General features: G+C 67.2%; 1 protein-coding gene across 1 annotated transcript; it reads right to left on the bottom strand.

Moving 5' to 3' along the window:
* Positions 1–6: 6 nt before the first annotated feature.
* On the bottom strand, positions 7–27,868 carry GPC1 (glypican 1). Its single transcript, XM_042995883.1, has 9 exons — positions 27,700–27,868; positions 7,064–7,222; positions 5,006–5,397; positions 4,073–4,238; positions 3,248–3,378; positions 3,042–3,161; positions 2,810–2,943; positions 2,298–2,473; positions 7–1,947 (listed from the first exon to the last, which is right to left on the bottom strand). Exons 1-9 carry the CDS (start codon positions 27,863–27,865, stop codon positions 1,718–1,720), a joined length of 1,674 nt encoding a protein of 557 aa, XP_042851817.1. The 5' UTR covers positions 27,866–27,868; the 3' UTR covers positions 7–1,717.

Genomic DNA, 27,868 nt, shown 5'->3' with positions numbered 1-27,868 from the left:
CACACGAGCTCTCCAACCTTTTATTCGTACAAGGACTCAAGAGCATGTGATGCCAGGTGACACCGTGCAGGGGGACACAGCAGGCCTGGCTACGGCCCGGCCAGCAACTGTGCTGGGGCCGCCCCCTCCAGAGAGGCACACAGGGTGGGGACGCCCACGCGCGGCCAAGGCTGCCATCCGGGCACGTGGGCGGCTGCTGCCCCAGAGCCCCCGAGAGTCCAGCTGGCCTTTGCCTGCTGGGAAGCAGGCCCCAAGCCCAGCCCTCTGGGGTGGCAGGAGCACAGTTATCACGAGGTGGGCGTGCCCGTGGGGGAGCGCTGCCCGGCGGGACACGGGCTGGGGGCCCCGACCAGCGCAGGACGCAAGGCAAAGCAGCTCGAAATGGCCTTGTCGGGTCCCGGTGCTGGCTAGGACTGCTGTGCCCAGCCACGGGGCTCAGCATCCGACAGACCCGTGAGGGTCCCCTTGCCTGAGCCCCTCTCTGGCAGGGTCCAGCCCCCTCCCCAGGACCCACAGCAGCTAGGGCCCGGGAGGGAGGGAGGATGGCGGGGTCCCGGGCCCGGACAGCCTGAGTGAGCAGGGGTGCGCCCAGGTCCGGGAAGCCCAGGTGCCTCCAAGCTCTGGGAGTAGCTGAAAAGCAGCTCTGGGTGAACAGGTGGAAAGCGTCTGAATGTATGTAAATTTGGAAAAGCCCTTAACTGTCAAAACCCCCCCCCCCTCCTCAGGCCCCCTGCAGCTGGTGGGGTCAGGAAGGGCCAGGCCTCCTGGCCAGGCTCAAGTTTCACCGGCCTCCCTGCGTCCTGTGGCCATGTGTCCCCTCCAGCCCTGCCTGCCCCACCTCGAGCTGGGGGCCGCAGGCCTAGGGGCGGTGAGAGGCAGGGCACGGGCAGGCAGCTCCTGCATGCGGCCACAAGTCCCCGTGCAGGCGTGGGGCCCGTGTTTGAAGGGGGCACCCAGCCTGCTCTCCCGGGATGGCCAGGACCGGCACCCCCAGCCTCACGTGAAGGTCAACCAAGGGCGGGGCCCGGAAGTGGCGAGGCCGTGCCCATGGCGGCCCACCTGTGTGCCCCAGACCCTCGTAGCCAGTCCTTGGCGAGAATAAAGTCCAGACAGACTCATCGGCAAGGGTGCCTTCCCAGTTAGAAGTCGCCCTGACGCTGAGGGCCTCGGGGGGCGGGGTTGGGGGGGTGGTCACGGCATCACGGGGGCCTGGCTGAGTCAGAAGGGTTCATGCATAATCTCAAAGCCCCTGCTAGACCCTGGATGGCAGAAACCCTGATGCCCTCCCAGGGATTCTTGGGCATCCAGGGGTGGGCTTTGCTTTCTGACACACGGAGCCCGGAAGTTCTCGGCAGGAGGAGGCAGGAGAGGAAGGCACAGACTCGCACTCTCCAGCGGGACGCTGCTCGGGGAGCTGGGGGAGAGGTGCGGGCAGGCAGGCGGGAGGTGGCCACCGGCATCCCCCAGGTCCCTGAAATACATGGCTTTTGGGGACATTGTTCCCGGCTGACCTGAGGCCCTCATACAAAATTAAAAGCCAGGGTGGCCGGCAGGACCAGGGCCCCCTGCCCCACCCCAGCACAGTCCCAGAGCCGGGGCCCCTCACTGTCCCTCCCTGTCCTGCCCCCGGGCCTCTAGGCCCAGCAGAATTAAATATCGTCTGTTTTGCATTTTGGCAAAGTCAGTTCTTGGCCTCGGTCCCTGGGGCCTGCGGCAGTTACCGCCACGTGGGCCTGGCAGCCGAGAGGACCAGGGAGAGGAGCAGCATTAGGGACACGCAGGGCCGGGGGCAGCCGGAGGCGGAGGTCTTCTGGCCCTCCCGCTCTGACAGGCCCGGGAGGGCGTGGGTCAGGGTCGTCCGTGGGCTGGAGCTTTTCTTGCTGACTCTCCGGCCACAGAGGTCGTCGGGGCAGCTGTCCCCGCTGCCCGAACCACTGCTGTCGTCACCTGGGGAGGAGAGGAGGCTCGAGCAGGCCCGCCCCACTGTGAGGGGACCCCGGGCACAGCAACCGTCCACACGGGCCTCCCGCGGTCGGCTGTGCCAGTGCCAGCTCCGCCCTGAGCTCCCCGACCTGCCCGGGGCCTGCCGGGTCCGTATGGACATCTTGGCCAGGCCCAGCTGTGCTTGGGGACACACGGGTGGGGGCTGCTTGGTGTCTGTGTCCAGACAGCAGCAGCATCTCCCTGCCACCGTGGGGGCCTGGGGGCTGGAAGGATCTCTCCTGGGCACCCTTGCCCTGCACCGCCCCAGGGCCCCGCCCCCGTCCCCAGCCCCGCCCCCAGGGCCCCGCCCGCACTGGCGTCCTGGAAGTCCACGTCGTTGCCGTTGTAGGCGCTGCGAAGCCGGTTGGTCATGACCTTCAGCTGCATGATCTGTTGGCGGACCGTCATGTCGGGCTTGGTGATGTCCACCTCCACCTCCGGGTTGTTGATCTGATTGGCCAGGCCATCACCCATCACCTCCGGGAGGTACCTGTGGGCAGGCCCTGGGTCACGGCCTGGTCCCTGCCAAGGGGCAATACCCTGGCACGCCCTCCCACACCCCTCTTCTCCTGTCCAGGTGCTGGCAAGCTCGAGACCCCCAGTGGCCTTTCAGGGGCCGATGGGAGCCCACAGTCGCGGGGCGTGGGCACACGGAGCACGGTACACGCTGCCGGGAGCTGGCCCGGGTGAGGGTTTCCTGTGTCCTACCGCATGTCTGGGGTCGGGCACGGCCCCGCGCACACAGCACTTGGTGCCACAGGCCGCACAGGCCCAGGTGAGACCGCGAAGGGGTCCGGCCTGTGGCCAGCCAGGCAGCAGCACCTACCGGCCCTTGGCCATGCCATTCCAGCAGCGGTCGTCACTGGCGGCGCTCATGGCCATCTTCTCGCTGCACAGCATCCCCGGGAGGCTGATCCAGAAGTCCTGGGCATCTCGGAGCTGTGCCTTGGCCTCGGAGGCCTGCAGGGCAGGAGTCAGACCACGGGGCACCCTGCTCGGCCTGCCCTTCCCTCCCCTCCCCTGTCCACTCAGGGCCCGGCTGGCTGAGGACCACTCACCAGCTTCTCCAGTGAGCCCGTGGGGGGCCTCTCCTGTAGCACCAGCTTGCCCCGGCGCTGCTTCTGCTCAGGCCCAGAGCTCTGGGGGTTCACCTTGGGGTTCCCACAGCCCTGGATGACCTGGGGGAAGACCGTAGGGGTCCTGCAGGGGCACGAGGCCACATCCGGGATGCCACGCCACGCCCACCGCACCCTCCTGCCCGCACCTTGGCTGTGAGCGTATCCCTGTTGTCCTGGAGGGCGTTGATGGCTTCTGCGAGCCACAAATGCACACTGCCGATGACGCTTTCCGCACCCGACGGGCCCCAGAACTTGTCGGTGATGAGCACCATGGAGTCTGGGACAGGCGTGGGCACACGCACAGAGGGCATTTGGTAAGTATGCACGCCAGCCAGGCCGTGTCCACACGTGAGCTCACGCGTGTGCTGATACGCACGCGTGCCGGCCGGCCAGGGGTCCGTGGGTGAACGTGTTAGCTCCTGTGTGTCGGCATGCACGCGTGTTGGGCACACGCGTGTGGAAGCTCGCGTGTGCTGGCACATGCTGAACTGGCCCACCGTGGGCAGGTGCTAGTTCACACGTGTGGGTGAGTCTCACGCATCAGCACACGTGAGCGTGTACACGGGTCGGCCTGCAGGGTCAGCACAGTTAGGACTTACCGGTGCCGGAGCGCGGGCACGCTGGCCCACCTGACGTCAGCAGCGTCAGCTCACACGTATTGATGTGGATGCGTGTGGGCCCCCCACGTGTCGGCACGCGCACAGGCCGGCTGGCCCACCGCATGCGGTGGCCCGCCTTAGGTCACGTTCATGTGGGCACGTATGCGTGAGGGGGCCCTCGCTCAGCGGGGAAGGGCGAGGAACTAGGACCCCGCAGGGCTCCATCCCAGGCAGCAGCCTGCACTCAGAATGGCCTCCCTGTCCCTTGACCCCGGGTCACCCTCCTCCCAGGGCCTCTGGCCAGGCATTCCCGAGGACGGGACTGGCTTTGTCCCTGCTCTGCTCTGGCGCGTGGTGGCAGCGAGGGCTCACCCAGAAGGTTCCTCCACTCGGCGTCGAGGTCGGCCTGGTTGGCCAGGCAGCCTTTGAGCACATTGCGGCAGTAATCAGGGCAGGGCCGGGCGCCGGGGACCCCCAGGCAGTGCGCGCAGTAGACCAGCTTCATGACGGCCCTCGAGCACTCCGGGCCCAGGGGCACCTGCGGAGCCAAGGCAGCCTGAGCCCAGCCCCGCAGCTGGGCGTGCCCAGCCCCCCAAGGAGCCCGGGGCTGGAAGGCTCTGGACAGAAGTCAGGAGGCCTCAGTTCTGCCCCACCCACAGTGGGACCTCCGCCTGGCCCCGGCCCTTCTTGGGGAGCCCCTCTCTTCTCAGATGACCAAGCAGGCCCACGGGTCGTGGGACCACTCATCCTAATAACTGCTACCGTCCTAGTGAGCGACTCCCTGGAACACTGCCGTCACCAAGCCTCACGGGGGAGCGTGAATAGGTCTGTGTGCGACGCGCACGAGGGGACTGAGGCTCGGGGCTGGGCGGAGGACCCGCTAAAGGACGCCAGCTGGAGGCGGAGAGGCGGCTCACACCCAGGGCTGTGTGGCTCGGAGGCCGATGCCCTCCCCCTCCCCGGTTTGTCACCAGGGGGTCTGACTCCAGCTGCTGGCCCCGGCCTGCTCTGGCCTCCGAGCCAGTTGCCCTTTCGACTCCCGGCCCCTGACCCCGCAGTCGACTCGGCATCTAGCCCCACACCTTCTCCCCTCTGGTCCTGCACGGGACCCAGGCTGGCTGAGGATGGGACCGCCCGGCTGCCCCCACCACCGGAGCTCAGTCGCGGGACATCGGGACGTGCTGTAGGCGGGGCAGGGAGCCGGGCCAGGAGACCCCGGGGCACGGGGCGGGGCCGAGATGCAAAGCGGCGGGGGGCGGGGCCGAAGGGTCCCCGAGCGAGGTGGGGGGGGCCCGCCAAGCGCACCTGGGCCACCTTCCGGACCACGTCACTGGCCACGCCCAGGCCCTGCACGAAGGCGCGAGCTGCCACGAAGGCGCGGGTGGCGCGCAGGCGCAGCTCGCGCGGGGCCTCCCCGAAGGGCCGCAGCGCCTCGGCCTGCTTGCCCAGACAGTCCAGGTAGTCGTCGGGCAGCAGCAGCTGCGGGTGCAGCTGCCTGAAGAGGCGCTCCAGCAGGCGGGCCCAGAACTCGGCCAGCGTCTCCTCCAGGTGCAGGTTTGCGCCGCGGTAGTAGAGGCGCAGCTCGGAGTACAGGTCCCGGAAGGCCCTGGCGCTCTGCGTGTACAGCTCCCCGAAGGCGCCGGGGAAGGTGTCCTGCAGCGCCCGCTCCGACTCGTTCAGCAGGTGCTGGAAGTGATCTGGGCCAGTGGGGGGGGGGGGGGGTGGGCGGTGAGGCCTCCCGGGGCCTCCTGTCCCACCCCCCACCTCCCCCCGCACACCCCCTATGCTGTGGAGGCCAGGCCCCCGATGCCCCTAGGACTTCTAAGACCTCACCCCCCCCCCCCGTGGCCTGGGGTGCAAAAGCCTGGGTGGGGGTCCCCTCTCGGGTCTCAGGGCCTCCAATGGACACTTCTGAGCTGGGGGCAGGCTCAGGGTGCCCTCAGGGACTCATTGGGATCACCTGTAAGGGGGGCAGGAGGGTCCTCTGAGTCAGGAGGTGGGGCCGCCTCCTTCCTGCTCTTTCCTCCCTGCGTTGCCCACCCCCCCCCCCACCCCCCAGCCCCGTGTCCGGCCCTCCCTCTCATGCCTCCCAGAAGCTGGCCTGCCTGAGGGTCCGGGTTGGATCTCCTGTAGCCCTTGGGACCTGCCCAGAGCCCCAGACAGATGTGCTGCAGCCTTCCGGGAGGCAGGGCGTGGGCGTGGTTCGGGGGAGATGCCCTGCACCCCGTATGCCCAGAACCGGGTCCCGGACAGCACCCACCCCCTTTAGCAGCAAGACTGCAGTCTGTAACCACATGGCCCCTGCCCTCGGACTCGGCCCCCAGAGCCGTGGCCACCCTCCCCGCACAGGCCCCTGGACCCTGGGCCCCCAGGGGTTTTCGGGCTCCTCCACATCTACGCCGCCCAAGGCCCTGGGCCGTAGGGCTCAGGACCCCCTGTGCAGCACCGCAGGTGGGAGCCGGGCAGCTCCTGGCCAGGCTGCCGGATGGTGGGAAGGAGGCAGGGGGCGGAGGTCACGGGCCCCCAAGGAGAGCCACTGCTGCAGGTGTTGCCAGGCTGGGCCTCAAAGCCACTCGGGGCTGTCTGCCAGCTGCAGGCTCACACTCTCCCTCCTGTCTCAGCTCGGGCTCTGCCGGGGCACCTCCTCCCTGCAGTCAGACCTCAGGCTTCAATCTCAGCTCAGAGGTCACTTCCTGGGGGCCCCCCACCCCAGCGCCCACACCGTCCCCCTGGGGTGGCCACCGTGGACGTCGTTACACCAGCCCACTCTTCACGGTCCAGGGCGTTCGATCTCTGCCCAGACACGGCGTGAGACTCCCGGTGTGAGACCCATGAATGCCACGCACAGCAGCTGCCCCGGAGATGTGAGGACCACGCCCGGGGCCCCAAACTCCTCCTGCCCCCGCACCAGCGCAGACCCGGCCCTCCGAAGCCCCATCCTCAGTGCCCCGCCCCGAGCTCGGCCGTCACACTGCGGTTCCTGGCTCCGGGCCACCTGGTGGCCAGTCCAAGGCCTGTTCCTGCCTCTAGTGATAAGGAGCCACCTTGAGAGCAAGAGGGACCCTCTGAAGGGCGGACAGAGGGATGGGCCTGATCTCCCCAAACGTGCACGTGTGTTGCCGTGCACACCACGGGGTGGACAAAGTCGCCTGCAGACCACCCCACGCTCACGGGTCCCCTGCTTGGGCCCCTGCACGTGGGCAGCTTTCCGCTACCGGGACCCCCCAAATCTCAGCTCCCAGCCCCAGAGCGCTAATAACCCCACCCATCCTGTGAGCCCGCCTCACCAGCAGAGGTGCCCTCGTGCCCAGCTCCCCACCGTGTCAGCGTCTGGTGGTCCCCAAACCCCAGTGGCCTGCTCACCATCGAAGTTCTGCAGCTGGGTGGTGAGTGTGGCCTGCAGGGCGCGGCCGCTGTCCAGGAGGGCTGTCTCCAGTTCAGCCCGGCTGCGGTTGGCCAAGTTCTCCTCCATGTGGCTGGTGCAGCAGGTGTAGCCCTGGGGGCAGATCCGCAGGTGCTCACCTGTGGGGAGGGGCCGGCGTGAGGGGAGGAGGGGCGGGGAGGCTGCTGGGGCATGGGTCCGGGGGCAGGCACAGCTTTGGGGACCAGGAGAACTGGCCCTGGGGCTTGGCGGGGTCTCCTGGGCAGGGCGGACATGAACAGCGGACCCTGGGAGGGGCACAGCTCCAGTGGGGGTCCCGGGGTAGGTGGTGCAGTCCCCAGCGTGGGACACAGGAGCAGGGCTTCCTCCGCAGGCCACCCTCCAGGCCGTCTGGGACAAACGCAGCCGGGCTGGTCATGAAGTGAGGATGCAGGGATGTCGGAGGTCCCCCCGGCCCCTCAGTCCCCCTGCTGCCACCATGCAGGTGAGGAGGGCCATCCCAGGGGCTCTGGAGCAGCTCAGGTCACATCTGTGACCCAGCACGGAACTGCCTCAGGGCCCTGTGTATGTGCGGAGGGGTGGGCTCCCAGACTCAAGGCTCCCCAGGGTAAGCCTCCAGGCCTGCATGGTGCCCCCCTGCCTGGGCCCTGGCTGAGAACGGGCAGGGAGGAAGGGGTCGCTGATGGGCAGGGCTGGACAACCAGAGCCTCCTTACCACCCCCCCCCCCCCCGCCCCATGCCAGAGCACGTGGGGGGCAGCCTAACCCAGCAAGGACATGGCCTGGACACAGATCTGCCGGGGGCGGGCGGGGCAAGAGGACACACGGGTGTCTCCAGACGTCCCTTCCGCTGCGCCCCCAAAGCCCCCATCACTCCTCACGCCGCGGCCTTGGCCCTTGGCTCCAGGGCAGCACCACTATCCATGTTCCCACCTTGGGGTCAAGGACAGGTGCTAAGTCACACAGCCCTGTGGTTATACCGCTGTGCATACTGCGCCGGCCACAGGTCCCAGTATTACGATCACAGCAGCTCGGAGGTGGGTGCTGTGACCCCACTTTATAGACCAGAGACACCAAGCTCAGAGAGACTAGTTTCCCGTCCAGTCCATGCTGCACAGTGAGAAGCCGAGGCTACCTGTTTTCAGGACTCCACGCCCACCGGGCCACCTCCCCGCCCTCCCCACCCGTCCCTACCCCACCCTGCAGGCCATACTTCGTGCCTCTAAGCTGTGGGAGCGGTCCCTCCTGGGGCCCCCTGGGCAGCAAGGGTCTGACGGGGGAGGGGGGCAGGGGCTGTGTGGGGGCAGGGTCATCCTGTGCACAGTTGTGGGGTGGGGGTGCGGCGGCCTGGGCAGAGTTCTCTGGGTCCCGAGGGCTGGGGGCTGGCTCCAAGGTGACCCGCAGGGGAGAATCAGCAGCCCTGGGTGCAGACAGCCTCTAGGAGAGGCCTCGGGTGGAGGGGAGAGAGAAATTATTATCCTGAGGCTGAATTGCCCCGAATTGCCTCTCGGGACCACCGGGTCACACCAGGTTGGACTGTGTTTATCTGCTGCCGTGTCTGGCCTCCGTGCCCATCGGCGGGACAGGCGCTGCCGAGGCCTGCAGGTGCAGTGGGAGGGGCCGCAGGTGCCTGGGCGGGGCACTCAGACACGGTGTCTGGTCTCAGACACCTGCTCCCCCCAGGGGCTGCATGCCTGGAGGACCGCCGCCCCTTCTCCCAGGGCCTGGAGGTGATGCTAGCATGTCCGTCTGAGGGGGGCTGGGACGCCCATCTTGGGGCAGGGCTGACCTCGGGGTAACAGACTGGAGCCGGAGACCACTTGTGACCACCCCCAGGGGAGCCCCAGGTCTGCGGGGGGTGTGTGGCCGTTGGGGACCTGAGGCCTGACCCTCTGGGTGAGCCAGACCTTTCCGGGCCTTGTGGGGACCAGCTGGGGCTGAGGGTCGGAGCCCGGGCCTGGTGGGGGGGGGGGCACCCGCCAACATCCCTGTGCCCCTTCTCCTGAGGGGTGGCATGCCCAGGTGCCAACAGGCAGGGAGGGCTGGGCCAGACAACAGCTACCATGCTTCCCTCTCGGGTGCCTTTGCCAGCAGGAGGCAGGACTCTGAGCAAGATGAGGGTCCTCTCTCTCCATGGGGTCCCCGGGCCCCAACCAGGAGAAACCTGAGCTCCCCTCCTCAGTGGGGGCCCGGAGAGCGCCCTCTGCACACCGGGGTCCCAGTGGTGCTGGGGGGTGGGGGTGGGGGTGGGGAGGGCGAACCAGGGGTGTGGCCTGGGGCAGGGGGCAGGTGCCAGCCGGGCTTCATGTGGGCCCGGGGCCGCCCAATCCTGAGTATTTGCAGGCTGTGGGGGCAGACGGCATCCCTGGCCGGCTGCCCTCCCTCCTGAACCCTCCCGGTCCCCCGGTGGCCCAGACCCCCTCCCCGAGCCTGCCATTCACGCAGACAGCAGAGAGGCTGGGCAGAGGAGGGGGACGCCGAGAGATGCAGGGAGCTCCGCCGTGGGCGGCTGCTGCGTGGGCTCCCTGGCACTGTCCCCACAGCCTCCCCGGCCCTGCCCGGCCACCTCGTCCAGCCGCCCGGTGGCCTGCGCTGTTCCGGCTGCCCCGGCACAGCCCCCGGCCCTCCCTCCCTCCGCGGACACACGGGAGTGAAGACACGGAGCCAGAGCCCGGGCGCCGGCCTGAGGCCCCGGGCAGGCTGGGCCGAGGCGGCCGCGAGCCGGCCGCGGGGCAGACGCAGGGGCTGCAGCGCCTGGCGCTCGCCCTCCGCCCACCCTGGCCCGGCCCGGCCCGGTCCGCACATCGTCCGACGGCCCTGGATGCCGGCCGGCCGGAGGCGGGCTCAGCAGGGCACCCCCGCGCCTCCGGGCGAGCGGGCCTGCCCCTCCCGGTCGGAGCCAAAGCGCCGGGCGGGGGTCTGCGGGAGAGAAGGGGACCCCCCACCCCGGGCAGTGTGCACGACGGAATCGCACCCTGTCGCTTCGAACCTCTCCGGCCCCGAACCCCCCCACCTCTCAACACCTGCCGAGAGACGAAGACTCGCCCGCGCCGGCAGGCGCCGGCCCCTCTTCCCAAGGACGCTTCCACCGGCCGGCCGGTGACCGTCCCTCCTTCCTCCCTCGGTCCCTTTGCGGTTTTTGCAACAGCGGGCCGGCCACATCCAGGACTTCCCTTGGCCTGTGGGACACTTCCTCCCTGTGGCGATCCCCGATCCCCGGGGGTTCTGGGGAAACGGGAGGGAGGTCCGATTCACCGATTCACGGTGGGATGTACGCCCGTCCTGCGATCCCTGCGGCTCCTTCCCTTAGGCCCCGCCCCCGAATTCCCAGATTCCCTCCCTTCCTGCTCCTCAGGTTTAAGTACTGCACCCACTCCCCTCACCCCATCAGCGGCTGCTTCTCTTTTGGGTGGCAGACCAGAGGTCCACCTTTTCCCTCCAGATTCAGATCTCTCGGGGTCACCCCAGACCCCCGGTTTCTCTTCACTTGAGCCCGTATCAGTCTACGACTTAAATATCTTTAAGGCTCACACCCTTCTGCCACCTGCTGAGCGCTGGTCCCAGCTGTCCCGTCTTAGCAGCCTCCGAAAGGCGTTCCCCACCCAGCAGCCACCCCCACCAGCACTATCACCCTGATGCTTTAGCCCAAGACCCCCTTCCCAACAGTGGTCACTGGCTCCAATGCCAGACACGGACCTCATGTGTCCAGGCCCAGCCCAGCAGCCACCTGTGTCTGGTGGCGCTAGAGCCCTCCCAAGGAGACTGCAGAGGGAAGATGGCGCCATGCCAAGCCCATGTCTCCAGAAGCTTCTAGTGCTCACAGGGGAGTATGCAGACTATCTGCTTGACCTGTCTTTAAAGCCACAGCCCCGATGCTCTGCACCACCTGGCCCAGCGACCCCTAGAACACTCTAGGTCACTGTCGACAATTAGCCTGCGCTAGCCTCCCTGGATGGGCTGAAGCGGGGCCGCGTGGCCAGCTCCAGGCACCAAAACCCAGCAAGGGAGAGGCCCGGGTCTGGAAGGGCAGGAAGGGGGCGGCTTCCCCACCCCTCTCCTTTACTCAACTCTGGACCCTACCCGGGGCTTTGCCGGCAGACTGGGGTGGGGGTGAGCGGCTGTCCAAGGCTTTCCCCTGGACAAGTGCCCCCGCCCACTCCTGCTCCTGGACCCTATGTCGCTCCAGTGGCCACAGGATCCCCCTGGAATGTCTACCAGCCGACTGGGGGTGGGAGACACGGAGCAAACAGAGGGAGCTTCCCTGGCCACTGGCCACAGCGGAGCTCCAGACCTTCCTTTCTCAACAGCCCCCCATCCCCCAGAAGCCTTTGCCCCTGACGAGTCCCTGTTGGAGGGTCACACTTGATCACCTAGAGTCCGTCCAGAAGGGTGGCCTCGGATGCACCTTGCAAAGGACATTTCAACCACGATCTCCTACTCCCCCTTACACACCAACAACACCCACAACCCCTCCTGCTTCCGACCCAACCTGCTTCCCTACCCCTCACCGACCACCCAAAGCCCCCTCCCACCCCCCCACCATTTCAGGCAAATGACAGCGTCACCAAGCGGCCCTCTGCCAGTGCTGCCGCAGAGCCTCCGCCAGGCACTGGGACCCGAAACCGAGGGGCATCGGTGCGGACAACTCCTCGCTCGGTGGGTGGGAGGGGTGGGCCCCCCAGGCCTGTGAGGGGCTGCGTCGCCGGGGCCGTGGAACAAAGGCTGGGCGCCCCGGTGCCCTCGCCAGTCGCTGCGGGCCAGGACGCGCGCCGCGGGGCGGGAGCCGGGGAGCCGGGGAGCCAGCGCGCGGTCTGGAGATGCGGCGGCGGTGCTCCTGGCGCGGAGGGGACCGGGCGCTGGTGCAGTGGGCGCGGCGGGCGCCCAGGGGCTGCGGGGGCTGCGGCAGGCGGGCGGGGAGGCGGCGAGCAGGGGGGCCGCGCGGGGGGCTGCGGCAGGCGGGGCGGGCGTGGGGGAGGAGGGCCACGCGATTGGCGGGGAAGGGGCTTGCCGCAGTGGGCGCGGCAGGCATGGGGAGGGGGTGGCGGCAGCGGGGACTCGCGGGGGCTGCGGCAGGCGAAGGGGAGGGGACGGGTCTGACGGAAGAGGAAGGGGGGCTCGCTGCAGGAAGGGGGCTGCGGCAGGCGGTGGGAGGCACTGGAGGGGGTGGGGGGTGGGGGGTGGGGAGGGGTGGCGGGACGCTGCGGGATTGCCGGCGGAGAGGGGCCCGGGGAAGGGGAGAGGTGGGGAACGGCAGGAGGGGACGGGGTGGGGTGGCGATGGGGTGCGGCGAGAACGGGGACCCACGATCCACGGGGTGGACGCTGGGGCACCTGCTGCGAAGCGGTGGGGAAGCGGAGCGAAGATGCGCCTGTGGGGGGTGAGGGCAGCGCAGGGCAGGGCGGACAGAAGATGGGGCCGAGGCGGAGGTGACGGGGGACAGGGGTGGGGATGAGGGGGCGAGGCGGAGGGAGTGAAGGGAGGGGTGGCAAGCCTGGGGACGGGGGCGCTGGGGGACCGGGGAGATGGAGATGGCTTGGGGTGGACGGCTGGCTGGATCCCAGGCGGGGTCGCCCAGCTTGGATCCCGGCCCCGCAGAGGCCACCCGCGCCGTGGCCCCGAGAACCCTGCGCGGCGGCGGCGGCGGCGGCGGCGGCTCCAGCGGCGGCGTCCCAGGCTGCGGTGGCGGTGACGCTCCGGGTGGCGCGCGACTCCGGCTGCGGGCGCGTGGGGGGGGGTGGGGGGGGCGCCTGGGGACCCGGCCGGGGGCCGGCGGAGGAGCAGGACCGGGCCGGAGGGCTCGGAGGCGGCGCAGGCGGCCAGGAGCCGGGGAGGAGCAGCGGCCACCGCCGCCCCGGCAGCCCCGCGGCCGCACTGGCGCGCACGGCGAGGGCGCGGCTCCCGGCAGCGGGGACGCGCCTCCTCCCGCAGCCCCCGCCCCGCCGCGCTGGCACCGCCCCGTCTCCCAGGAACCCGCGGGCGGCCTCCCCGCGCCCCCTCCGGCCCGGCCCCTCTCCCGGCGGGGACCCAGGCCCTCCTCCGCTCTTCTCCCGCAGCACAGCCCCGAGGCGCAGGCCCGGAGCGCGCTCGGGAGCCGGGAGCCGGGGGCGGGGGCCCATCCCGGATGCTGACCTGAGGCTGGGGGGGGGGGGCGGGGGTGGCAGGGAGGGGATGGGGGTGTCGGGTTTCTCCTGGGGACGGAGAATGGCAGCTCCCCACCTGGGAGCCCCCTCTCCTGCTGACGACGACCGGATTCCCACTGCTGTCTGGGGCCCTCAAAGCCACCACAGCCGCTACCTGTCCCCTCCAGGCCTCCAGCCTCTCAGCTAGGCGACCTGGGCCTGCGTGCCAACTGCTGATCTCCTTCCCCTGGGAATCGGCCAACCCCACCTGGCCACACGCTCCCCGGGCACCCTCCCACACTGGTGTCTCTCCCTTCCCTCCCAGGACACCGGGACAGCCCTCACCAATACCTTGTACTCCCCGGAGCCCTGGCCCTGGCCTCACCTGGCTGCCACCCCACAGGAGAAAACCACCCACTCAGGCCACCCTCCTCGCGGCCAGCCTGCACTTGGAGAGCCCTACCTGGCAGGCAGCGCTTGATCAAAGACCCCTCACCAAGGCCACAACACCTAAGACTCCTGAAGAAGGGGGTTTCACCAGGTAACCACAAGGCTGCTCTCTGTGCCGCCCGGTTCCTGCTCGGGACCTCCTGGGCAGGCCACCCTGCCAGTGAGCACCAGGTTTGGGGGCGCCTCGGTGAGGCCGTGGGCCTGGCCTCATCAGTCTGGCCGCAGCTCTGGCCAAGAGACCGAGCCCTCTCCAACGGGCCTCCCCTGGGTTGCTTCAGGGTTCACAGCTCACTCCATGACCTCAGAACAAGTCGGGGATAAAGGGGACCCTGGGTTTGTGCCTGCTGCACCTGAGACCTCAGGTCTTGGCTGCAGGGCAGGGAGCACTCTCTTGGGGCCCAGGGGTAAGTGCTCCCCGGAATCTCTCCCATCAGGCCGAGCTTGGCCCAAGCTGAGCTGAGGAGAGCACCCCCTCGGGCTCATCCGCATGCCAGCCGGCTGGGCATCGGTGGGGCGTGAATGCCTGAGGCTCTGCACAGCCCTCCCATCCACCCTCCCGTGGGGCCTGGGGCAGCTGAGGGGGCCTCTCCAGTGTCCACAGGGAATGACCTGGAACAGCAGGAGGGGGTACAGCTCAGGGACCCTCTCTGCTGTGTTCCCCGCAAAGACACGCCTCGGGTCTGCCCATCCTCCCCCCTTGGACCCCCCCACAGGCAAAGGGGGCACCAACTCCTAGCTGGGCTGGAACATCGGGCAGGACCCTCCAACTGAGGGAGTCCACGGGGGCTCACGGTGACCCGGGCCCAGTCTCCGCTCAGGCCCCATAAATCCTGGGGCTGAAAAGACAGAATGGCAAGGGGCAGAGGGCTCGGCTGACGCCCCCTGACCCAGCCACTTCCCACCAAGCCTGGTAGCCATGTCCAAAGTCACGGGCGCCGTCGGCCTGGCATCCCAGCTCCTCAGTCCCCCTCCAGCTTGTGGCCTGCCACTTGTAGTAACTCTGGGTCCCAGCGCCCTTCCCCCTGGCCCCACCCTCTTTCATGGCCAACTCAGGTCTCCCTCCAGGAAGCCCTCCCAGGCCCCCCGGGGGCACAACACCCACTCAGCACAGGCAGCCCACCCTCCCTGGCGGCAGGAAGGCCACTCTGCCTGCTGGTGGGGCCTCCACTTCCCTTCTCTTGTCTCCCTGCCCAGCACCCAAGCCGGACCTGGGTCAGTAAACAAATATGCCTGAAGACACCGCACAGAGAGACTCTTTGTCTGGTGTCGGCATTCAAGGAAACGCAGCTTCGTGCCATCACGGCCCCAGAGTGGCGGCCTCAGACCTTCCTGACCCGACCACAGGCAGCAGGACAGCGGGCAGTGTCCACGAGGGGGTTTTCGGGGCGAGTCTGCTCCCCACAAGGGCGCCCTTGTTCTCACAGAGGCCCGGCGGACTCCGCAGGAGATGGGAGTACTCGCTGCTCGCTGCTCGCTGTGCAAGGTGTTAGACGCGATCTGCACAGCAGCCCCTCTTTCCCTCGCCACGGCGGGCGGTGTAGGCGCTGACATGAATGCCCGCGGTCACTCGGCGGGAAGTGGCTGAGCAGTGCTGGCCTCCCGCTCCCCTGCCTCTCCCACTGCGAGACCTCCCCCCACGCCAGCCCCGGGGTGGGGGGGCGTCCTGAGCAGGACGGGGATGCGGAAGCAGGGGCAGGGGCAGGCACGCCCCGCCGCCCAGCAAGCTGCAGACGGCCGGCCCGCTGCCTGGGGAGGACGGTTCCCCCCCCCCCGCCCCCCACTGGCTGAGTCAGGGGCCGCCTACCGCCCAGGCACCTCCACCCAGCTCGCCAGCCCAGCTGGCAGGCACAGCTGGGGAGGGGGCTGCAGATCTGGACGGGACACAGTTCACCGTGAGTGACAGAAAAACGGCATTCTTTCTTAGCATGAGTATCTGGCCCAAAGGAACTGAAATGAAAGCAAGGACTGGAACAGAATCTCGCACGCCCCTGTGCACAGCGGCTGCCTCACAACAGCCGGAAGGTGAAAACAACCCGTGTCCGTCCACGGAGAAGTGGGTCACAAAACGTGGCAGAGCCACAGGACGGAATATTACTCAGCCTCAACAAGTAACGAAGTGCGACACCTGCTCCGACGTGGAGGCACCTGACCTTGCCAACGCCGTGCGGAGTGAAAGAAACCAGCATGGTATTTGAAGCAACAAACACCGTGTGACTCCGTGTACGCGGAGGCCCCCACGGTCGTCAGAGTCACAGTGACAGGGCGGAAGGTGGGCGCCAGGGGCCAGGGCGGGGCTGGGGAGTCCGTGTCCACTGGGGAGAGAGGTCCAGTGGGGGAAGATGAGAAAATTCTGGAGACGGATGGTGTGGACGGTGCGTATGTGCTTAATGACCCTGACCTGTACACAAAAACGGTTAAAATGCTAAATCTTTTTATGCGCATTTTATCACCAAAAAAGCAAGACCCCCCCGCCCCCCACTATCTGCAACGTACGTACGCTAAATATCTAGCACGTACTTTCACCAAAAACTTACACCGGTTTACTTTAAAATATTCAGGACATACCTAAACTACAAACTTTTTCGCTATCTGGATTACCAATTTAAGAAGATATACTGCAGTTTTATTTCCAGCCCTTCGTGGGGTGTGGACAGAAGCCTGACTGAAGTCACACAGGCTCCCTCCCTGCAACATTCAGGCACAACCCCAGCTGAGGTCCTCAGACCCACAGCCCCAACCCCCTCAGAGCAGGCTAACAGGAACATAGAATCGCACCCATCTTACAGATGGGAAGACTGAGGCTGGGAGACGTTCCGTGACTCGCTCAATGTCTCAGGTCTGCTGCCCAACTTGTGTGCCTCCCTGTCTTCGCTGAAGGGGAGGAAATAAGAGCACGGTGGCACCTGGGGCCCACCAGCAGCTTGGAAGTCCCGCGTATGGAGAGGAGACCCCTCTCCTGGAAGCTGAGCCAGGCCCGGCCACCTCCACTTGGGGGGTGGGACACTGCCTAGACGCTCCTGCCAGTAGCCAACCCTCCACCGGAGGCAGCGCCCACCAGGCCCTGCTGGGCACACAGAGGGTCACGTGAGCTCAGCGTTTGCCCCCTTGCCCCGCTCCCCAGAGGTGGAGCCCTGATCTTGTTTGGGTTCGCGGAGCAGGTGGGAAGGCTGGGGACCATCCTATTCCCTGGCTTCTCCAGATCAGTTTCTCAGGGGCCGGTGAAGCTGGAAGCATGTCAGAGAAAGGCCAGGCCCCTCAGGAGGTGGGGAATTCTGCTCCCCTAGGCACCCGGTGTCTCAACCCCGGCCTCGTCCAGCCATGCCCAGCAGGCAGAAGGGCACACAGGCACACAGCTCTGGATGGGGGTGGCATGGTCCCGCTCAGGGAAATCCTGGAGCAGATGGTCAAGGGGATGGAACCAGCCCCGTCCCCAGAGAGGGGCCACGGGGACGTTGATAAGGCCCCACGTGACCCGGGCGAGGAGAGGCCCCCCGATGCAGGCTGCCAGACCCCAGGCCCGGCTACGGATTGAGGGGGTGTGTGGGTCCTTCCGGCACCATCTCCTATCCCCCTCCAACCTCTACGCAGGATCTGTGGTTACTTCTGGTGCCTCCATCTGTGGCTCTCTTGTAAACACCAGCTGCCACCCTCCAAGGCCACACAGGGTCCTTCCTAGGTGTGGGCATGGCCCTATGCTGGGGCAGTGCTCCCTCACCGAGAGCTGTCCTCCAGGACCAGCTCTTCCCGCAGTGCTCAACTACCAGAGACCAGGGCCAGCCGGGCGGGAGCATGGAAGCCACACCCAGCACTGGCCGGTAAGCAGAAGCGGGTGACTGACCAAGGGGAGAATCCTCCCCTCCAGCCTAGATCTCTGACCCCCGGCCGTGTGGCTGCTCAGCCTCCCACCAGGGGCCCTCCCACACGGCACCTCCAGAAGGCAGGACCTGGAGACGGAGGGCCCGTGTCCCCAGCAGGCCCCGCGGCATGGACTCTGGCTGTGCACACGGGCGCACTGATGACCACGGACGCTCCATGCAGCAGGCACTGCTACCATCCCCATTTAATGGAACAGCACTCTGAGGCTCAGAGAGGTTCAGTAATTGGCCCAAGGTCACACAGCGAGTGAATGTGGAGCCGGCACTTGAACCCCAGTTGGGAGGGGTCTTTGCTCTACAGCCCTGGAGGGGCGGGGGGGGGGGTGGTGCGGTGTGACTGCAAACCTCACCTCAACACGTGCATGTCTGGATTCACGTGTTAGCTCTCTTTACTTCCGACTTCCGACATAACACGTGGTCACCGTGGCCAGCAGAGCCACAGCTCACAGGACACGACCGACGCTCGTCGTGTCCTCGTGCCAGTGGCTCTGCTGGTGGCTGCGTTTCAGCGGGAGAACAGCCCCAGCACGCGGGAGGAGCTCAGATAACACCCACTGAGTGATGCAGAGAGACTGTCACCTCTGAATGTCCCCGTCACCTCCGGGTGCCCGTAGACACCCCTGCTCCGCGGCCCGGCCCCACCCCCAGCCCCTGCAGGCCCTCCTGGGTGCATACACTGGCCGCAGCACTGGCCCCACTGGACCGTCTGCTGAGGCCCGCTGACCCCTTCCCGGGCGCTGACGAGTCGAAGAATTATGCGGAGGACCACGAAGGACGCCAGGCGAGGCGCGACGGTCCTCAGAAAACCGCACAGTGAACGCGTGACGTGGTGCCTCGCCCGCTCTCCTGGGAGCGCGCTCTGCGTGAGCTGACGGCAGGTCTAGAACCAGCTGAGACGTCAAGGTCGTGGAGAGTGTGAGAGGGATTGCCGGCCACCCGCCGCAAACGAAAGGGGACAGAGTGCACCAGCGGCTTCCACGGCAGCCACGCCCCAGACACCCCACCGCTGCCTCGTTCGTGGTAACAGGAGACGCTCAAGTCCGCTTAGAGGTTAGCAAAAACAGAAACGCGATTTCTTCCTCGGCCGTGCTCGCCAATTGCCCAATTCCTTCCCCGGGCCTCGCCATGCACCCCAGCTGAGGACCCCGGCCTTCGGCGCCCTGCCTTCACACCTGTCGGTCCGCCACGGTTCGCCCTCCTCCAGAGACGACTCCACCACCCACCCCTGCGAGGCCATCCTGGCCCCAAAGCAGAAGGGCGCCCCTCCCCCGTGCTCCAGGCCGCTGGTTCCACCCCGCCCAGGGCTTTGGTTCAAGGTGCTTCGCATGAGGCGCTACTGGCATTTCTGGAAGCCACCTCCTGGCTGTTCAAGAGTGCCCAGCACTTCACAGGGTCCCTGGCCCTGACCGAAAATGCCCCCAGCGCACAGCTCCTACTTGGGAACCACACCGGACCCTGGGGATGGGGCTTTAGCTGTGTGTGTCTGACCTGTCCCCCAACCCCCCAAATGCACAGTGATGGGGATGTGCCAGTCCCTGGGTCACTTGAGGGCAGGATGCCAAGATGCCCGGACTCTCTGTGGCGTGGGCAGCCCGTGCCACGCCGGGGGAGGTCAGGGACGGCGGAGCGGAATTAAGAGCCTCATCCTTTTAAAATAACTCTGTCGGTCCACTGTGTCCCACACTCCATGACAACGAGATGTGAGTGATCATGAGCCAACCCAGGCAGTGGGTGGCATCATCTCTGTCCCCAGGGCCTGGAGATGGTCACAGGTGGGTGGGATATACTCCCTTGGCCCCCAGAGCCAGGGACAGGCAGTCGGGGGCCCCGGAGCCTAAGGACACACTCAGTTGTCACCCATGGCTCACCACGGGGGCCCACATGGTTCGATGTGGCACCAGGCACATAGGATGCCGTTAGACACAGGGATGGGCCTGGATGGGACTCGCAGGCTCAGAAAGTGGGTCCTCAGTGTTGGGGATACTGTCTGAAGGTATGCACGGGCCACCAACCCCCAGATTCCAGTGCCGATGGGGAGGGAGCCCCAGAGAGGACAGGTGCACCTGTCCAGGGCCTGGCTGTCCACCCTCCAGGTGTTGGTGGCACTGCCACCGTCCTAGGACCGACTAGCTGGGGTGCAGACGAGGCTTGGACAGTCAGTGTAGGCAGGCTCTGGCCCGCTGAGTCCAGGATGGTCTGAAGGCCCCAAGGGAGTTTCTCACTAGACCTTGATCTTCTGGGAGACAGAGACCGTGGTTTTTCACCTCTGTGTTCCAGAAACTGGCAGAGGGTGAGCACACAGTGGATGAAAGGTGGAGACCCTCGCCCCGGCCTGGCCAGCCCTTCCTCATCACAAGGGGCAGGGCAGTGGGGCTCGGACATCTGTTGCCGTCAGGAGCACCGGCTCTGACCTCAGGAGGCCCTCCCGGGGGCGGCTGGCCAGGCGCTCCTGCAGTCGAGTGTCACGAGGGCCTCAACTGGGCCTCACATGGGCCTGAGAGTTTCCTGGCCCCTTCCTGGGCCCCTCTCTCCTCGTGGCTGTGGGTGCTCCGGGGCCTCGAGCCCCAGCTCTCCGTCCTACCGCCGACCTCCCTCTTGCACTCTGGACCACATGCCCAGCGCCTATGGGACAGGGACACACAACGTCCCCCTAGTGCCCCCTCCCAGGGTGGGCACTGTTACCCAGTACCCACACCGGACACCGAGGCAATGAGGCAATTTGGAGAAACCCCTCAAGGGACAGGCCTCTGAGCACGGGGAACCCCTTTCTGGGACCCGGCTTCCTCATCCACATGCTACGTGGCCGGACCCACCCTGCAGACACCCATGGAAGCACCTCCAAGCCAGAGACTGGAGGCAGCCAGGGCGAGGGGCTAAAGGAAGCAGGGCCTCGGTCCTCAGCATGTGGTGGGGTGGGGGGGGCGGGCGGGGAGAGGCCCAGAGCGGGGTTCCCACAGGCCCCCCTGCCGGCCAGCTCTCCTCCTCTCTTCTGGTCCTCGCGTCCACTTCGGGGCCCTGGGGCTCACGGCGCAGGCCCCCATGCTGTGCTCTGCTGGCCCTCACCCAGCACCACCCGACAGGGCCAGTCCCCAGCTCGGACCCGGCCAGTCTCCCCTGTGAGATGCAGCAGGGGCGGTGGGCGGGGCCCTGGGCCTCCGGGGGGCTGAGGTCAGGACAGATGGCAAGGGAGCGGGATTGATGGAGCCCCTCGGGGCTGCCCTGTCACCCAGCCAAGCCTCCAGGACCCAGGGAGCACTTAGCACAAATGAGCAGCGAGCTTCCTCAGCTGGGCCACCGTACCAGGGGACAGCTGCCACACGGTGGCCCGTCTGCCACCTTCTGCCTCCCCATCTCCAAACCATGTGCCCCCTCCTGGCCTCTGGGCCCCCTTCCCTCCCCCAGGCATATTCCAGCACCTGCCCCGAATGCTGGGCCCCCTCCCCTCAGGTGGGGACCTTGAGCCTGTCGAAAGAACACTGGTGTCACTGAGTACTATCCCAGCCAGGTGCCCCCCAACCCCACGAAGGTCTTAAGGCCGCCTCACCTCCCGCCCTGCTTCTGGGACGTGACACAAGCCGGATGTGTTGGCGGGTCAGCAGGCCTCGAACGCTGGAAGGAGTGGCTCCTGACCCTCCCACCCTGACAGGGATGGAGAAGTTGAGGCTCACAGGGGGCTGGAGACTACTCAAGGACCCGGCGGGGGTCAGGGCCTAGACCTCTGAGCCCACCCACACCAGGGCCGTGCCCGGAGAAGCCTGTGGGTGGGAAGGGGCCTGACCCCTCCACACTGTCACCAGGGCCTCGGTACGCATCTGTGCCGGGCTTCTGAGCCTGTGGCAGACATGCGGAGGCATGACCCTGTCCCGAGGAGCCATGGTCACGAAACAGCAGGGCTCGGGACCACCGCTGCCAGACGGAAAGTATCTCAGGGAGCAGATGGGCTGGGCCACCTGATTCATACGCTGCAGTCCTGGCCCCAGGAGGTCAGAAGGTGCCCTTATTTGAGTAGGGGGTCTGTGAAGGTGAGGTCACACGGGAGTTGGGTGGCCCCTAATCTGATAGGTGTCCTTACTTTTTTAAGGTGAAACCTGGAGGCAGATGAGCCCACGTGGACAACCCACATGAAGCCAGAGACATTCAGGCCCAAAAGGCCAAGGACCCCCAGCGGCTGCCAGAAGCCGGCAGGGCCTGGAACGGGTCCTGCCCCCCAGATCCCAAGGGAGCCAGCCCCGCACACCTTGATCCCGAACTTTCGGCCTTAGAACTGCCAGACGGTAACCTTCTGTTGCGTAAGCTGCCCAGCATGTGCGTCTGACACGCCCCCGGCACCCGGCCCAGGCCTGGCACACGGGAGGTGCTTGGAGTATTTACTGCCGAGGCCCGCCCAGACTTGGGGAGAACCCTGGGAAGCAGGGCAAGCCCCAGAGCGTGGGTGCTTGGGGGACGCCCGGCCAGGCCGGTGCCAGCCGTGTGCCGGGGCGGGCACGGGGAGGACCCACCTGGCAGGAGGGGGTGTGTGTACCAGGAAGACGACCCAGCTAGGAGCTGGCGGGAGAGGACGCTGAGGCCACAGGCAGAGGAGGGCACGGGACGAGGCCAGCCTGCCCGCACCCGCCCCCACCCCCCCCCCGCCAGCGGCTCCTGAACCCACCCAGGATTCTAGGGCTCCTGCTGGGAGAGCAGGTGTGCACTCCCTCTGCACTCCCCCCACCCAGAGCCTCCCCGGCATCCACAGCCCGTCTGAAGTCAGTCGAGGAGGCTCGGCCCCCAAGGTCCTGCCCCCCCAGCAGGGAGGCCACGCCTGCCCTCGCCTCACACCTGGCCGCCATGTGCCCCCACCTGGGAAGGTGGGGAGAGGCCTGTGGCGGGAGGAAGCATCCCCGTCCGTGCCACCCCCGCCCCCAGGAGACTTCCAGCAGCGAGGGGCACCTGCCCGGGCCTGTTCCTAGACAAACACCAGCAAGAAAGACTGCCAGCCGCCCTAGCAGCGAGGAGCCGGGCTCCGGGGTGGGTGGCCTCCGGCTGGAGCCCTCACGCTCTGGAGTCTACTTGTCTTCTCCCCAGTGTGGGCAGTGACCTGGGGCCACAGGGCTCTGCTAATGGTCAGACGTGATCGGGGACGGCCCCCAGCAGAGACGCTGGATAGGCAGGGGCTGCACTGGACAGCAGGGCCCAGTGTCCTCCAGGCGCCTGACAGGGGCCCTGAGCCTTGGTCTGAAATCACCCTGAACGAAGCAGGTCTTGGAAAGAAGAGTCTGCCTGACAAGGGAGGTGTTCCTGCTGCCTGGGCACGTCCAGGCCTGGGCACGGCAGAGGCCGGTCCCACGCCCGACCCGACTCCCAACGGCCTCGGGGCAGGCCCTCTCCCGTCCAGGGCCAGCCAGGCTGACACCCGTGCCTGTGGGTGTGGATGGCCTGGCACGAGCATGGGCACCCCCACACAACCGGGCTCTCCTCCCGGTTCTGAACCCAGCCTGCTGCCTGGCCGACGTGTCCCCAGTCCCTCTCCCAAGAGGCTGGGCCACCGTCTGTCAACCTCAGACTTACACTGTTCCTTAATTAGTGCCTGCACGGAGCCAGGCCGACCTGCCTCGTCCCCTAGGCTCTCACCCCCGGAGAAGCATTTGTCCGTGAGTCCTGGGGGACTTGGCCCAGCACGGTGCTGGGGACACGCCGGGGGTTTCTTGCAATAGCCAGGAACACACAGCCAGGCCATCCTGCGTGTACCCGGGGATCATCTGATTCATGCCCCTGGTGCCTGGGAACAGCCCTCCTCGGGCAGGAACAACAGCCCTCAAGGCCTGCGGAAGAGCTGGCCGCCACCAGACAGGTATCGGGGGGCCCAGGCAGAGGGCAAGGCCCAGCTATGAGGAAGGCCAGTGTATACACGGCCCTGTCCCGACGGAGGAAGGGAGGCCAGGGCAAAGGCTCGGGAAGAGTTCCAGTTAAGAGATGTTCTAAGCCGGCCTAGAAAGGAAGCCAGGCCCAGGAGAGCCCACAGGAGAAGGCGGTGGGGGGGGGACCACCAGGGCCTGGGCCTCGGGCTCCTATCTCAGGCCTCCAGGCCGGGATGGCTCCAGGCCTTCCAGAAAACTCGGAGCCCAGGACTGGGCAGCAGCAAATGCCATAGGCTTTGGGGTCCACAGCTTGAGCTGCACGTGGGCTACGCGTGCTGGGCAAAGTTACGTGGCTCCCCTGGGCCTCGGTTTACTCATCTGTGAAGCAGGTCTACAAAAACCCTTCCTCACCCAAGGCATCAAACAGACAGTAACACGAAAAGATGTGCACCGAGTCGGGGTCACGTTAAGGGCTCTCAAGACGCTACTGCCCGAGGGGTCTGTGCGGGCCTGCAAAGACCCCAGGGCAGGGGCAGGGGGAGAACGTGGGCCGGGGCCGGCCACACGGTGCACGGTGCCAGCACATCCCTTCCTGGGCACCTTCAGGGGCGGTCGTGACCATTCCCAGTGTTGTGCGTGAAAACCAGGGGCCGCGTGGCGCGGGAGGCTTGCGCGGCAGGACTGACATTTGAAGTAAGGCCCAGGGAGGATGTTGCTCCTCTGGCAGGAACACCGCAGAGTGTCCAGCAGGGGGCTCAGGCCGTTGCATCATGCAGGTGGCCCCGTCAGGTCCTGGCTCCCTCGGGCCTCCCCATCACACGCCTCCCCCCGTCATCTCAGGCTGGGGATGATGAAACCATAGGTCCTCAAATGGCAGAGGGACGGAGCCGCAGTACAACCAGGGGCTGAGGACCACTCGGGGACCCGGCCAGGCACACGGGGTGTTTTTGCCTTCTGAACAGGGCAGGGTACACAGAACCCCGTGGCCTGGGGCCAGGCCGTGTGCCATGTGGCCTGTGAGAGCCCTACAGACCACAGGTGAGGACAGATACTGGGTGGGTTCTTTTGAGCCCAGCCAGGACAGCCCTTTCTGGGATGCGGGCTTCTGAGGACCCTCTCCCAGAGTCTCTCACCACCCAACAGGCGTCGGGGGTCAGAGCCGGCACACGGAAGCAACGGTTTCTGCCGATGGGCCCGGGGGGGGGCCCTTGGTGTGAGCTCCAGGGTACGCTGTCCCCCCCCTTGCCGGCAGGTAGGCTCAACCCCGGGCCAGAGGGGACATCAACCGGTTCTCACTGCACTGACGGCCCCCTCTGACCTCCAACCCCCAGCGCTGGACCTCTAGACCCCTCCTCCTCTGCCCAGGCCCTTCGCCTCTCCCTGCCCACCCTCCATGGCCTGGCACGGAGCAGGACACAGGTGCGTCCCCAGCAATGTGGACCGAGGACCTACTTGGTGCCGGGAACGGGGCCAGCTTCTGTGGCTACAACACGGACGTGACAGGAGTGGCCCCTGTCCCCAGCACCCCAGCGAAGGGTCAGAGCAGTACAAGGCATGTCACTGGAGTGCCAGGAAGCCAGGCAGGTGCTGGGAAGACAGCTGGGGGCCAGGAGCGACCTCGCAGGCAGAGGCAGAAAGCCTGCGGGCTCCAGCGGGCATGTGTGATTCAGCACGGGGCACTGCACGTCCCCGGCACTGGCTCCCGGCAGAGGGATCCCTCACTTTCTCTGTTGCCTTCTGGCCTTCGGGAGGGTTCCCTGGGCTCTGTGGCCCCCACGGCCTTACCCGGCTCTGCCTCCCCAGGCCCGCTTCCTCACCTGTAAAATGACAACAGCTGTCATCACCAACTGCCGGGCACGGCCATCCAAAAAAATCACACGAAGTCACGAACTGGAATCTTATGTGGCCTGACACTCCCCACTCTCACGAGCCCACCGTCATTTCTAAGGTCCCTTGGGCAGAGGCCGTAAACGCCTCCCTGCTTTCCAACCACTCCACCCGGTCAGGGCCGGCTGAGTCGGGGGGGGGGTGCTTTCCACAGGCGGGGACCCCAGGTCCCCACGCTAGAGAAGTCTGGCGGCCAGGCCTGCAGGAGAGGAGAAGCAGGCAGGGTTTCCCCAGAGGCGCGTGCTGTGTGAGGCCGCCAGGGGGCGCCTGGTCCACGGAGGCCAGGCCCCGCGGCAACAGGAGGGGACGGGCTGGCCGCTGCCCTGGGAGGTCACCCTGTATCCTCTGCTCCACGTGGCGCTGGCACCGTCTGGGCGCCTGGGCCCTGCAGGGCCCTCCGCCGTCCCAGCGTTCATGGGGGCTTCAGCCACAGGCTGAAGAGAGGTGGCCCCTCTGAAGAAGCCCTCCCGCCAGGACGGAGGAGCTGAGGGGCGCCCGCAGAGGGGGCGCCGGCAGAGAGCGCGGCCCCTGGCATTCCAGGCCCGGAGGAGGGCGGCACCCAAGCCCTGGCCAGCACGACGCTGGGACAGCTGCTGGGTAGCCACTGTCCCCCAGCCGGGCAGCCAGCACCCCGTCTCCACCCATCACACACAGAGACTGCAATGCACTTTGATCCTCCGGGGCCCCTGATTGACTGCCTCCCCCAACCCAAGGGGAACAGGAGCTGGGCCCCAGCCCAGCCTCCGCCCTTCCCCAGCTTCCCCAGTTTGCCCCACTCTCTCCCACCCCTTGGCAGCTGCCCAAACTCGGCCTCCTGGCCTCTCGGCCTCACCAAGACAGAGGCCTGTGGGTTTGAGCAAGTTTAGGATGGCCCCTAAGGACACAGTGGCCAAGCGGGAGTGGGTACGCGGAGAAGAGGCACAGGCACAGGCTTCCAGCCGAGATCGGGGGCTGAGTGGGGGCGTCTGGGGTGGGATCCAGAGGGAAGGCTGGGGACACCCAGGCCAAAGTTCTCCTGTTTGTGTGGGAGGAGGGGCAGTGGTGGAGCAGAGGGTGAGCCCAACTGCAGAGGGCCCTGTGCAGCCAGGGAGCCCGGCAAACCCGGCCCGCCGGAGAGGCAGGCCCGACACGGACAGGAACTCTCAGCAGAGGGAGATGCTGGAAGGCCCGCTCTGGGGTATTGAGAGGGGGCCTCTCCAGAGCCTTGGTGGCCGGGTGGGCAGGTATGTCCAAGGGTCTCTCAAGGCAGCCCTGTGTGTGTCTGACCGTCCCGGGGCCCAGGGGGCCAGAACCCGGCTGCCTCCCTCCCAGTCCCCAGCAAGGCAGGGCCATGGACTGCACATGGATACACTCCTCTGTCACTCAGAATTCCTGTATTTGTGGTCATTCCCTGTCCCCCATGTCACCGTCTGAGCAGAACCCTTACTCACAGCTCTCCCCCTAGTTTGGGAGAAATCCCTTCCCTAAAAGAAACTAGTCCGCTCTGAGCTTGCCCACCGCGTCCCAGGCGCCCTGCACAGACCTAGTGTGGTTCCCCACACAGTTGCAGTGTGAAGAGCCTGGGGGCCTGGGTGGTCCTTAGGACTTTGTACTCCACCCCCCACCCTCCAAAGCTCCTCAGAGGCCGGCAGGGAGGGGGTGGGCAGGACTGCAGGCAGCTGCAGGGCTGAGGATGCCTGGGAGGGTCGATGCTCTTACAAAGAAAAGAAACGGCCCCTGGGCGGGATCCAAAGCGCCGACCACCTGCAGCTCGACTCCCCGCCAGAGGCGGCTCCGAGTGCCAGGCCGGCGAGCCACGAGTCCAAGTTCGCCAGGCAGGAGCCCTTGCTTCGGGCTCCAGGTGGCAGAGGTCAGCGCCTCGCCCCCACCCCCAGGCGCACGGCTGACTCCCTACCTCGCAGGGGCCCACTCCCGCCAAGAATGGGGGACTTGTAATTGAACCCACCCGGGCTGCCCTTGCTGGGGACCCCAAAGGAATCCCCAGGCCCGACCCGCGGCGCCTCCCGGAGAGGCCCGACCAGACAAATGGGAGTCCCTCGCCCGCGGCCGCCGTCAGCTGCGCCCCGACAGCCGGCCCCGCAGTCAGCCCTGCGCGCCCCCGGGCTCGGACCCCCCGCCCCGCCACCGCGCTGGGCCGAGCCGATGGCCGAAGACGCCCAGCCCTAGCTCTGGCCCTGCAGGACTCCCCGCCGGGGACGGCCCGGGCCACAGCCCCACGAGCACAGCTCCTCGGGGAAGGGGCCGGCGTGCGTGCTCGCGGCTCGGGGGGCGGCCGAGAGGAGCGCACGAGACCCGGGCGGCACTCGGGGGCGAGGGCCCGAGGGGGTGCAGACGGGCGGGGGCGCAGGCGGCCGGCTCCGGGCTCAGGGCACGCAGGGGAGAGCAGGAGCGCGCAGTAGGGACCCGGGCGCGCCGGGGTCCGGGGCCCCGGGTGCCGCGCCCTCACTTACCCGAGATCTCTGCCTGGGGCACGTCGCTGAGGCTGAAGCCCTTGGCCCCGTAGATCTGGCGGACTTCGCTGCAGCTCCGGCTCTTGCTGGCAGGGTCCCCGCGGGCGCAGGCGGCCAGCGCGGCGGCCGCGCAAAGCAGCCACCAGCCTCGGGCCCGCAGCTCCATGGC

This window comes from Panthera tigris, chromosome C1, assembly GCF_018350195.1.
Source record: "Panthera tigris isolate Pti1 chromosome C1, P.tigris_Pti1_mat1.1, whole genome shotgun sequence".
NCBI classification, from domain to species: Eukaryota; Metazoa; Chordata; class Mammalia; order Carnivora; family Felidae; genus Panthera; species Panthera tigris.
Note: the sequence above shows the minus strand (reverse complement) of the source record. Positions and strands in the feature narration are given on the sequence as shown.

Excerpts from the sequence above, each read along its gene's own strand:
- GPC1 (XM_042995883.1), bottom strand. The coding sequence starts at position 27,865 with ATGGAGCTGCGGGCCCGAGGCTGGTGGCTGCTTTGCGCGGCCGCCGCG. Across the intron at positions 2,944-3,041 it reads CGGGCTCACTGGAGAAGCTG|GCCTCCGAGGCCAAGGCACA; the intron begins GTGAGTGGTCCT and ends CCTGCCCTGCAG. Across the intron at positions 2,474-2,809 it reads AATGGCATGGCCAAGGGCCG|GTACCTCCCGGAGGTGATGG; the intron begins GTAGGTGCTGCT and ends GCCTGCCCACAG.